Source organism: Apiospora phragmitis, assembly GCF_038363925.1.
Source record: "Apiospora phragmitis strain CBS 135458 chromosome Unknown utg000003l:1.0-2676785.0:1.0-2680665.0, whole genome shotgun sequence".
Classification (NCBI taxonomy): Eukaryota; Fungi; Ascomycota; class Sordariomycetes; order Amphisphaeriales; family Apiosporaceae; genus Apiospora; species Apiospora phragmitis.
This window is the reverse complement of record NW_027117401.1, coordinates 673,915-686,096: the sequence shown is the minus strand read 5'-3', so window position 1 is coordinate 686,096 and position 12,182 is coordinate 673,915. Positions and strand designations below refer to the sequence as shown.

Below are 12,182 nucleotides of genomic sequence, written 5' to 3'. Positions count from 1 at the left end.
CCGTTAAATAAAAAGTATATTTATTATTATAATAAGTTATTTAAAATAAGCTACCGTATTTAATAATAACGTTATTATTTTTAATAATTATTATAAAAGTATTTTTTATTTTAATAATATTAATATACCGTTTATTAAAAATTTATTAAAAATCTTTCTTTAATATTTAATATTTTCGAATATAATATTTTAGTTTTTAATAATTATAATAAGTATCGCGTAATTTTTTATCTTATTTATTATATTTAATAACGTTAAGATTTATAAGTTTATTATAATAATTATATGCCGTAATATTTTTAAATAATATATAATTATATTAATATAATTATTCCGTATTAATTTAAGTTCGATTAGTTTATCGCTAAGGTCTGCTTTATTTTTCGCGGCGTTATTTATATATACGAGTATTAATTTTAATAATAAACTTTATATATAAAAGGAAGTTATTAAAAGCGTTAAGTCGGTTAAGTTCGTTTTTAATATTATCCTTTAATCTTTAATAATATATTATAATTTTTATAGTTTCGGTATAATTTAATCGAGTTATAATACGCCGGAACTCGGCTATATAAAAAGCGGCTAATCCTTTTTATTTAAAGGTTTTAAGTTCTTTTTCCGCTTGTTGTTTTTTGTCGGGTTTTAAAAAGAGTAATTGAAAGGCTTGTTTAAAGCCGTCGTAACTTTCGAAAATACGTTATACCTCCGTGCGGCATAGCTTAACTTATTAATTATTTTTTATAAGTTCGCTTAAATAAGGTTTAAATTAAGTAAGTATTTTATTTTTAAAAAACGAGGCGGCGTAAATAATTTACTAGGTAGCGTTTTAGAATATCCCTTTATAAAATCGTTAATAAGTTTTAATTTAAATAAAAAAGTTTCGAAAATTTCCGCTTATTTTATTAAAAAGTGTTAACGTATTAATCTTTATACCCTTTTTAATATAATAAGGGTTTAAATAATATTAATAATTATATAAAAGAGATATACTTTTTCGCGTAGCTTATTAATATTATAAGGCGTTTATTTTAAGGTACCTTTAATTAAGAGCTCGTTATATTCTTTTTTAAGCTTAACGTAGTAATATTACTAATTAGCGCTCTTTTACTCGAGTTTCTTAATTCGCTTAGTTAATATTTATTGGGTAAGTTTATTGTTATTATCGTTACTATTAACGTTTATAGCAAGGTCTCGTTAAGAGGTACTAGGGGTGGCGATAGGAGTCTTTTTTTATCGGACGGTGTTATTAAGGCCAGGTATAGATATAATTCTTATAATATTATTATTTAAAGGTTTAAATAATAATTCGTAAAAATAAAAATAATTAAAATATAATAAACGCTATTTAAGTTTTAAAAAAAACTTAATAAAACGTATTAAGGTTTATATTAATAATACGAAAAAGTATTTAAACGTGCGATAAAAGTTATTTTTATTAATATAATAGATAATAATTTATAAAAATAAAAATAATAAAAATATATAAACGTTTAAAAATATTTATAATAGTTTTATTAAAATTATTTATTTTATTAATAAATTAAAATTAATATTTAAATTAATTATTAAAATAAAGAATATTTATATAAAATATATAAAAAATATTTATCGTTTATATATTTAATCTCTTTTTTTATTAATCCGTTAAATTACCTAGCTCACCTTCGAATTTTAGTGATCCGAGTAATCCCCTCGTTAATTAAATTACCGGCTCACTTCGTTATCCTTAATAATCCCCGTGATCCCTTACGTAACGTTATCCTTACTACTCTTTTAGGTCGTGTTTAGCCTATTACTCTTTAAGATACCGTCGTTGTGGTCGTCGTACATCCTTATAGTATAGGTATGTTTATATTAGTATAGCTAGTAGCGCGGTCGGTGGCCGTAACATCGTAGCCTAGGCGGGGTATTATAAATCCGGCCCGGTGATTTATAAGTCTTAGCCGTATAATTAAGTTAGGTCGTAATAGTATAATACGCGTATTTATTAAAATAATATAAAAATATTTAAAAATAAAGATTTCGATTAATTTTAATATATTAAATATATTATAATAAAATTAATTTATATTTTATTAAAAAGGGTATAAAAAAATAAGATATTCGCTTATAAAATACGTTATAACTTTTTATATACTTAATTTTAAGTTATTTTAAAGCGTTTAAAGCGTTAAATTAAACCTTTTTTCTTTATTTTTTAATTCTATACTTATTAAAAAAGAAAAGTTAATATAAAGTTAGTTATAAGAAAGTTAATTAAAAGTACACAGCTCGCTTATATGCGCAGCTCGCTTGTGGGGTACGTTAACTATTAGCTAAAAGACCTCCTTAATCATGATAGGTCCGCAACACAGCGGCTGCGGACCTGCGCACCGCAGCCCAGTATTACATACGAGCAGCGCATGAAGATCGCAGCCGTAAGCACTAAAATAGAAATCACTTGGGGGGGGGGGAATCTCCCTGGGCTTCTAAAATTACTTTTTGCAGACTGTCCCGTCAAGTTCGCAAAAACGTGTTGGGTGGTACAGTTTCCAAAAATCTGTCTTCCAAGCTTTCTTCGAATTACCCATTCACCCACACTTCCAACCATCACGGGAGGCTCCGACCTTTTTGGCGGCATGTCTACGAGTTACCAGCCAGTCGACGACTACCCATCATATCATAATCATGCACAGGGCGGCGAGCACTTCAGTTCGACACATATAACCGACAATGATCCGGCACACAAACCTGCTATGACTGCCAGCTACTGGCCGGTCGACAGTCATGCATCGTATCAGTATTCCCAGGACAACAACCAATTCGATAATACAGTTTTCAGCGACAATGTTCCATTGCATAACCTACCATGTCATGACCAGTTTGGAGATGCGAGATCCTATCCAGTTTCAAATGGTGAGAAACAGGGAGATAGTAGGAAGCCACGGGCGCCCAAAGACAGGGTTCTTCCTCGTCTCTGGATGTGGGAGCTAATGGCCTCGGCATTTAGCCTCGTATGCATAGCCGTCATCGTCGTGGTTCTGCTCAACGAGGACGGCAAGCGCCTGGACGGGTGGGCGCTCATGATCTCTCCCAACGCCGTCATCTCCTTCATCACCACGCTGGCTAAGTCGTCGTGCCTCCTGATGCTGGCCGAGGTCATCGGGCAGCTTCGATGGCTGCATTTCGCCACGGCGCCGCGGCGGCTGAGCGATGTCCAGGTATGTATGCATGCTCCACAGCACACCATCGCCGAACTAGCAACGATTAGCAGCACGCTAATCTGTCCTTCCGCAGTTGTTTGACGCCGGCTCCCGAGGCCCGTGGGGCGCGCTGCAGCTGATGTTCCGGATGAAGACCGCTGCGCTACTGGCTTCGTCTGCTTCGCTGTTGACCATTGCCGCGCTGGTCATCGATCCATTCGCGCAATTGGTATTCACCTTCCCGACCCGGCCCACGCCCACACCGCTCGAGGCTGCCTCGATCAGGCTGGCGCATGTCTATGACGCCAACTCGTCAGTCACTGCCAACCATGGTCCACCATATCCCGTCGGTAGGTTGGAATGTTGATCTTGGTTGGTCCTGGACTGATCCTCGGCCTGCAGCACAAAACGCGCCGTTTCAGTTGCAGAGTGCTGTCATTTCGGCAGCGTTTGGTACCAGCCCTGATTTCGACCTCACTTGCCCTACTTCGAACTGTACATTTCCGCCCGTTAGTACGCTTGGTATTTGCAGCACGTGCGAGGTAAGCGACTTGATCAACGGTTTTGGGAGTATGAGATCTGCCAGGAGGTCTTGGCACTAAAGCTATGTACCTATGGGGGAATCTGACTTACACCTTACATGAGAGCATTCTTAGCACATTCTAGACTAATGCATCCTAGGACGTGGTAGACGCAACGAACACAACTTGCGGTCGCGATAAAACATCAGGCGCCACAGTCTGCAATACCACTGTTCCGCGTCAGCTGTTGCCACCGAGCCGCTTCGCTTGGAGTGTCTCGAGCGATGCAGCTGGGGAGTATGCTGACGTATGGAATTCTTCGAGTGTACCTGCCACACCCAACATGGTTACAATGTATACGGGTTATGGCGAACCCGCAGTCCTCGCGGCATTCACGGCACTCAAGTTGGATCGAAACCTCTTTAGAGGCAACAACGACAGACCCACGAAACCGTCCCAGGTCAACCAGTGCATGTTCGCCTACTGTTTGAAGACATACAACCACATCAACGTGAGCAGCGGAAGGACGAACATCGGGCCAGTGGATGAGAAAATCATGCATATCTCTAGCCATGAGTTCTTTCTCGACCCCCCTCAAACCGGCAATTTCCTCTTCACCATGCAGACATTCGACAATGGCCAGACCTTCGGGCCAAACTACACGATGAACTGGTTCGACCACCTGAACCTCGGAGTGTACATGAAGGATGTCCTAAACAGCACCGTGTTCCTGAACACCGGGACCTACCAGCCCGGCGCCGGCGGGAGGATGGCGCCTTCGTTTGGCCTGGCCATGTACAATGCGGAGAACCTGACGGTGAGGGTGGGACAGATCGCGGACAGCATGACCAACTCGATGCGAAACAGCCAGAACAATTTCACCACGGTCACCGGGACCGCGTTCGTCCAGGAGACGTACATCCATATCGAGTGGAAGTGGCTGTCCCTGCCCATCGCGGTCTCGGTGCTTTCGCTCGTGCTGCTGATCACCGTGATGATCAACTCCAAGTCCCACGGCGTGGAAGGTAAGTCTGTCCTAGCCTTTTTCCTGTCGACAATATTGAAGATACTGACCCGGTCGACTCTTACAGCCTGGAAGTCTTCCAGTCTGCCGCTCCTGTTCTACGGTCTAGAGGGCTGGGACAGTGAGCTTACTCGTGGATTTAAAAATGCTGAAGACCTACAGCAGAGGGCCAAGGCTATGAAGGGCCAAGTAACTTTGGATAGTGATCATCCGGTATTTTTAAGAGATGGCTTGTATCCTACGGACGGTACTGCTGAATAGGATGATACTCTGTTAATTTATAAGACCGTTTTTTCTGGTTATATATAAATAAATCCAAAATAATTACTAGATAGTACCTCAAAAAATCGTGGATGCCAGCCAGTATCGAGCATCGTGCGTTGCCATCAGTTTTCTAGGTGCTCTAGTCGTCTCGGCTATTATGGATCGTTCCGATTTTGTAGTGGCAGTCATTACTCATGATAGAGCGTCGAGACGGCCAACACACGCACTTTCGGAGTGAACCCTTGGTTATTAGGCAGTGACCGGATTATAATTGGATACTTCATGTCAAAGGATTGTCATTTCTGAAGCCACGGCCTGACGGAGAGCTCCGATTAATTGCGCCAACCCCGGTCCCTGCCCGTGCGGCTAGGCGAAAGGACAAGAAGACCCAAGTCAACTTGTGTAACATCCATTGGGGGGTATCATGCCCGTAAGCAAAGCGTGTTATGCCCATTTGGCCGGGAGTGTAACGGTCCGAGCGCGGTAGGAGGGAAGGGAAGCAGATGCAGGAACAGGGGGGCTGGGGGAGAACAATCAATGTACGTAGGGAGGAGAGGGTAGGTTGAAAATTCCAAATAACTGAATTTTTCTGTCAAGGGTGGTCGAGTGGTCTCGATGGCGGAATGTTGAAGAGCTCCCAGGTGCACGCTTGAGGTTTTCCTTCACAGCTCCGTCGCGTGCGAAGTGCTCCCATTGGGACTCTAACTTCACACCAACCCATCTCACTTTTTTTCTTCGTGATAATAACCCCCCAGTGAAGATGCATAGTACAAGCTGTGGCCTTCCTTCAGTACTTGACGTGGATTGTAACAGCGTTTGGTTGGTATGAGCACATCCTGTGAAGAGACATCCCTTCGTAGATCTTGCGTTCGAATCCGACTCCTAGCACCGACCGTCCAACATCCTTTTTGACCTTTTTTTTTTCCCCTCCCTGTCATGCCCCGGCGATAAATAAGTAGAATCTTATCCGGTTGACCTGGATGTTGGTTGGCCCTCCCGAAACCCATCAGTGGGCAACAGCACCCGATGGGCTCAAATTCTTGCCCCCTACGCGTGCCGATCATGAGTCCTTACGTACTTAACCTAGCTGGATGCTATGAAGGCAGCCCGATCTGTCCATGTCATTTACATCTACAGATAATTGTTATCTACAGATGCGCCGAGGTAACACAACATCTTCTGGTTGCATGCATGTCGGATCTCACAACCGGGCATTTAGCCAAAATTGACTTCCGTTCTTCAACCCAGCCGTCATGCAGATACCCGGGGGCGTCGTGACGACGGTCCAATCGTGCAACGACTCGAAGCGCAGTGGCTTGAGTTGATATCTGATAGACACACACTTTTGCTCCCACCAACAACGCTATCCGCGAATTCCCATCCCGCTTCCGCTCAATAAGAACATGCAATTCGATACTCGACACTTTCGGTTCCCGATGGATGAGCTCGAGTTTCTCCAGTGCCTGTTTCATTTCCACGCCAATAGAAACCAGTTTCCTTTTCTAAGCTGGCGCACCTAGCCGAGGCCGACGAAGATCTGGGCTGTGAATGGGGTCATGTTCTGATTACTTCCAAACCATAGCAGACTTGCGTAACCCAGATCATGGAACATCGAAATTAAATCCCACAACCAGTCCCAGTTGGTTGGTGGCCTCTTAGCATAATTTTCACGTTTAACTCCTATTTGAAGTTTCCCCCATGCTCACACCCTTGAACCATACGTACTTACTCAACAGTTGAGTGTGGCTTCAATTGATAAGAATCTCGACTTCATGCTTAACAGTCGGAGTTCGTGGGGTTCAATGGCCTTCTCTTCACTCTCGGTGGACCATGGCTTCGATACCTGACGAGAGGTCTCTTCCGACCGAGTCCACGGACCTGTCGACCTACCCAACAACCTCATTGCAACAAATCGGCTTCTTTGTTATCTTCTTCTTTCCAGCCCTTGCCCTCGCAATCGGCTCTCTTCGAGTGTACAGTCGGTTGTCTGCTAGAACGTTTGGATGGGATGACGGATTCATCATCGCAGCCATGGTACGTGTTCCCACAACAAGCCTAATAGCTGTCTGAGAATGGGACTACAAGTACTCACCTAACTATCCCTCTCAGATAACGGCTTTGGCCGAATCGGGCTGCAGCTATGTGATGATGAAGCTGAACTTCATCGGAGTCCACACGTGGCAGATGCCTGCTCAGCCCATCGAGCGACCATGGAGTCAGATCTGGGCCTACGTGGTCATAATGCTGTACAACCCAACACTCGGCTTCGTCAAATCCTCGGTACTCTTCTTTTTGTTGCGATTAGGGGGCCATAAGCCCGGCATCCGGCGGTCTATCCACTTGCTGAATGTTTCCAACATTTTGCTCTTGATATCGGTCTTCATGGCTTCGGTGTTCACCTGTGTGCCTGTACGCAAGTACTGGCACCGGGGTATCCCGGGCCACTGCAATAGTGAGGGCTTGCAGTACATCGTCACCTCTTCGATTACTGTTCTCACAGATATCCTCGTGGTAATCTTGCCGATCAAGATCGTTATTGGTCTGCAGATGCCCACGAGATTGAAGATGAGCCTGACATTGGTGCTTACGCTCGGCATAATGTAAGCTTCTCTCTTATGGCTCCAGGAAGAGAACTACGTATTGGTACGAGAGAGAGCTGACAACCCCTTCTTTAATATGGACTAGCGTGACCATTGTCAGTATCTTGCGCCTACTTTGGCTCGTTGAGTACCACTACGGCGGCTTCTTCCTGAAGCCCGACTTTTCGTACGACATCCGCTTCGTCTACTCGGCCATCGAGTGCAACCTCGCCATCATCTGCGCGTCGATCCCCGCCCTGTCATCTCTCCTCCAACGGTGGTTCCCAAACCTCTTCGCGAGGCTCACGAAGAGCGGCGGCGGTGGTCGCAAGTACCCAAACCGGCTCTTCTTTAGACGCAGGGACAACAAGACCGCCACCGACGACCAACAGACCTCGTCGCACGTCATCAGGACCTTCGGTGGCGGCACGATCGTGCTGAAGGACCTGCCGGCAAGTCCTGTCGGGAGCTACCCGTGCTCTCCACTGTATCACACGCCCAGGGGTGACAGCGACGAGGAGGGGATACTATTTGATCACTATAACATATGGAAGACTACAAAGGTGGATGTGAGCTATAATGATGCGGGGTCCGTTAGATCAGGGGATTTGGCAAGGTCGGCTTCGAAGTTTCGGTATCAGCAGAGCATGCGTGCATTCTCGGGTCAGTAGCTTGACTGGGTGTGGATGAGATTGAGTACCGTTTGACCAGAAATGCAACTATGGTGGCAGCTGAGCACTGCAGGGCTGTATAATTAGACTACTAGGTTGACGACTCCGGGGGTTGAGCCGTAGTGAGCAATAAGCTGGTCTAAACCAATGAAAACGATGGCCCCCTTCATCTTCTGCAGCGGTCCATATGTTGTTAGCGAAACCGCCAAATGCATGGGCTGCAGTAAAGTCATCATTCAGTCAGCATATGGTGGCGTTTCCATGCAAACCGAGTTAAGCCTCCAGCCGGATGCACGAGCCAATATTTCCCGGCATGGTTGCATCCCGGACCTAGATCCAGATTGCACTGCGACATTCGTGCATGAGGGCGTAGGCCACATGGCGTACGACCTACCACCGACTCTCAATACAGCGGCCCGTCCACACCGCCCATGGAGCATGAAGACCCAATTCCCACTCTGCTGTTTGTCGAGCCTCCCTTGCGTCGCTTGAAACCCGCCAACTTACAAACTCGACTCGGCCACGCTGTATACTATTACTAAAAAAAAATTGATATTGGTCTATTCATGGCGCCCAGATAATCGATATGGGTGCCCTGTGGGAAAGCGATCTGGTGATTGGGCAATTAGACGCATAATATCCCTTTGGTGGCTTCAACCGTACGCGACAGCCGAGCGAAGGAATTCGCCTAAGGGATAAAGCTACCTGCTAATGTGGAATCCCCGCTGGCCCACGGTAACGTCGACACGTGGGTGGCGCAGACTTATAGGCACATGACAAACTCAAGGTATCCTGAATATGGAGGTTAATATAGCCAGGTTGGCTGAGACCGGGTGGGCTCAAGGGGTTTCCGCGTGCCTGGATCACATAGCTACTTAAGCACTCAGCTCGCCTGAAAAGCTGCAGCCTCATAGGCTTCGAGCCCTGCTTCACAAAGATAGTCTGCAACAAAAGCCTACTGGATCAACATGATGCTCGTCAGTCTCTGCAATCTGCTTCTTTTGGTTGCATACACTCTGCTTGGATACTCTCAAGGTCATCCTCATTCTCGCAAAAATGACGAGCCTCTCGGAGCTGTTGATACTTACGACTACATCGTCGTAGGCAGTGGCCCTGGTGGCGGAGTAGTCGCGAGCAACCTGGCCCTTGCGGGCTACAGCGTGATGCTGATCGAAGCCGGCCGCGACGCCAGCGACGATCTCTCGACCACGATCGCGGCGTTGTCATACCCGGGCACCGACGCGCTGAAGTGGCACTTCTTCGTCAAACACTTTGCGGACGACAAGGACCAAGAGCTGCAGTACAACCACCTAACGTGGACGCTGCCGAATGGATCCTACTGGGTCGGCAGCGGGGCCGGGCGCCCAAGGACGCCACGCTGAACGGCGTGTACTACCCTCGAGGCGCCACGCTGGGTGGGAGTGCCATTGTCAATGCCATGGGGACGTTTCTGCCGAACGATGCGGATTGGGACTACGTGGCGGATATGACTGGCGATGATTCATGGTCGTGAGTGATCGAGCAACTTGCTTGTTTCAGGGACATCTTCTAACCGGGCTGTATAGATCAGGGAGAATGAGAGCAATCTTCGAGAAGATAGAAAACAACCATTACCTACCCAAAAGTACAGCAGGACACGGCTTTCACGGCTTCATGGATACCCAACTAGGCTCGTCAGACTACTACAAGAGGAGCCCTGGCGCTCTGTCGTTCCTGGGAACTTTGGCAGGTGGCCTGCTCGGACGAGTTGGAAGTCCGCTTGGGGTAGGCGAGTTGCTGCCACTCATCGGTAAAGATCCAAACTTTGGAGGTTCCAAACGAGACTATACCACTGGCTCTTTTGGGTTGCCCATCCACACGACGGCGTTCGGAAAGCGCTGGACGCCTCGAGACTTGATCCTCTCCACCGCCAAGGCCACGAAGAAAGATGGCTCCAGTCGGTACCGCCTCAATTGCAGTTGGAATCTCTAGCCACCCGTGTCCTCTTCGATGATGGCAGGGGCCATCCCAAACCACGAGCCGTCGGTGTCGAGTTCATCGAAGGCAGCATGATCTACGGTGCCTCATGGAAATACAACTCTCAAGACCCGCTCAACAGCACAGCGACGAGGCGGGCATATGCACGTCGCGAGGTCATCGTGTCCGGCGGGACCCTCGACTCGCCCCAGCTGCTGCAGCTGAGCGGCATAGGCGACCGCGCCCACCTGCAACCCCTCGGCGTCCCCGTCGTGGCCCACGTGCCGGGCGTCGGCCGCAACCTGCAAGACAACCTGGAGCTCCCCGTCGTCGGCCACGGCGCCGCCGACTTCACCACCGCGCCCGACCCCGCCGCGGCGAACTGCACCTTTGGCGCCCCCGGCGACCCCTGCGTCGCGGCCTGGCAGCGCGGCACGGGGGGTCCCTACGCGGCCGCCCAGGGCAACAGCGAGTGCGCCCTGCTCCGCACCCCGCACAGCCCCGACGGCCGTCGCGATGTCCTCACCTTCTCGCCGCCGGGGGGGGGTTTCCGCGGCTTCTGGCCCCCCACAAACCAGACCGAGCTGGGGCTGTTCACGGACCCGCCCAACGCCGTCTCGCGCAGCATGGTGCACATGTCGCGCCGACGATCGCCCTACTCGTCCTCGACAGCGAAAGCAGGCGTGCGCATCACGAGCCGCGACCCGACGGTGCCGCCGTCGATCATCTTCGAGCACTTCCCGGGCGGACTGGAGGATGAAGACCTCGGCGCCATGCTGGACACCGTAGCCTTCGTGCGGCGCGCCTTCGCTGCCGTGCCCCCGCCTTTTGGGCCCGTGACGCCCGTCGAGCCGCCCTGTCCGGCTGGTGTCCTGGCCGACGGACACTGTCGCGTGCGTGAGCAGGATGCGGCTTGGGTGCGGGCCCAGTCGTTCGGGCACCACGCCTCGGGGACTGTCGCATTGGCAGCTTCGGAGACTTTGACGATGGCGACGAGGACGAGGGGAGTGATGATCCGCTTGCCGTGCTGGACTCGCGGTTTCGCGTGCGTGGGGTCCGCGGGCTGCGCGTCGTCGACGCGAGCGTGTTTCCGAGGCAGCCGGGGGGCGTTTCCTGTGTTGGCAACTGTCATGGTGGGGCAGAAAGCCTCCGAGGTTATCCTCGAGGATGCATGATGGAGAAGGCCAAGGAACAATTGTAGTATTGCGTGCCAGTTTGATGAAATGTTTTGTACCGTCGTGGACAACATGAGAGGGTTTTCACTATGACCTTGCTTAGTTCATTGAAATATCTCGGGGAATAAAGTGTGCGTTCATGTCGATTCTGACTACTACAGCTTTTGGGAGTGATCAATGGATCCCAGCCTCTTGAACGTTGAAAGCATAGTATGGAAGCAATATAACCTCCGTTGGATTCAGGAAAGTTGTTGTAGGGGGTTTGGCGTTCTCCTCTCCTTACCTACGGCGGGTGTCTAAGTCTGATGCCTATATTGGTAGAAATCAGTTCATACTTGCATAACTTCCAGAGTTCAGAGATATTGGTTTATAGTTTCAGCCCGTAGCCCCTGCCTGCTGTAGGCCCCTCGCGCTACGCCTGCGTGTAACAGTGAGACATAGATCATGCCTCTGACGAGACCAATCCCATGCAAAGATCAACTTGATATATCTTCCAATTGATCCACGTACCTATTCTCTCTAATTCTCTCCATGCTACTCACCAATAAGCCTTTGGTGGTCGGTACCCCTATTTCCTCCGCAGGTAGACCGAAGTTGAGAAAGCGGAGCCGGAGACTTACTCGGCCGATCCACCACCCAACCCTAGTCGACGAGCCAATGCCTGGTCTTAGAATATCGCAAGGCCACAACCTTAATCCGACGCCCAGTGGAGCAGTTCTATGACTCGTGTTCGTGGGAGTTCCTTGTTATGGCTGATGCACACACGAAGCCCCCCTCTTCCCAACCTCAACACTAGTTACAGTGTCGCCC

The 12,182-nt window shown here is 48.1% G+C and overlaps 4 protein-coding genes across 4 annotated transcripts; all 4 read left to right on the top strand.

Moving 5' to 3' along the window:
- Nucleotides 1-2,618: 2,618 nt before the first annotated feature.
- Nucleotides 2,619-4,988, top strand: PG994_002623 (uncharacterized protein; the record flags this gene model as incomplete). The annotated part of the gene is made up of 4 exons (XM_066854032.1): nt 2,619-3,200; nt 3,277-3,532; nt 3,585-3,724; nt 3,864-4,988. 4 exons carry the CDS (start codon nt 2,619-2,621, stop codon nt 4,986-4,988), a joined length of 2,103 nt encoding a protein of 700 aa, XP_066719887.1.
- Nucleotides 4,989-7,139: 2,151 nt separating this feature from the next.
- PG994_002622 (uncharacterized protein) lies at nt 7,140-8,241 on the top strand (the record flags this gene model as incomplete). Its single annotated transcript, XM_066854031.1, has 2 exons — nt 7,140-7,591; nt 7,692-8,241. The coding sequence occupies 2 exons, from the start codon at nt 7,140-7,142 to the stop codon at nt 8,239-8,241; spliced, it is 1,002 nt and encodes a 333-aa protein (XP_066719886.1).
- Nucleotides 8,242-9,209: 968 nt separating this feature from the next.
- On the top strand, nt 9,210-9,623 carry PG994_002621 (Choline dehydrogenase; the record flags this gene model as incomplete). Its single annotated transcript, XM_066854030.1, has 1 exon — nt 9,210-9,623. One exon carries the CDS (start codon nt 9,210-9,212, stop codon nt 9,621-9,623), a length of 414 nt encoding a protein of 137 aa, XP_066719885.1.
- Nucleotides 9,624-10,289: 666 nt separating this feature from the next.
- Nucleotides 10,290-11,372, top strand: PG994_002620 (uncharacterized protein; the record flags this gene model as incomplete). The annotated part of the gene is made up of 1 exon (XM_066854029.1): nt 10,290-11,372. The coding sequence occupies one exon, from the start codon at nt 10,290-10,292 to the stop codon at nt 11,370-11,372; it is 1,083 nt and encodes a 360-aa protein (XP_066719884.1).
- Between the last annotated feature and the right edge of the window lie 810 nt (nt 11,373-12,182).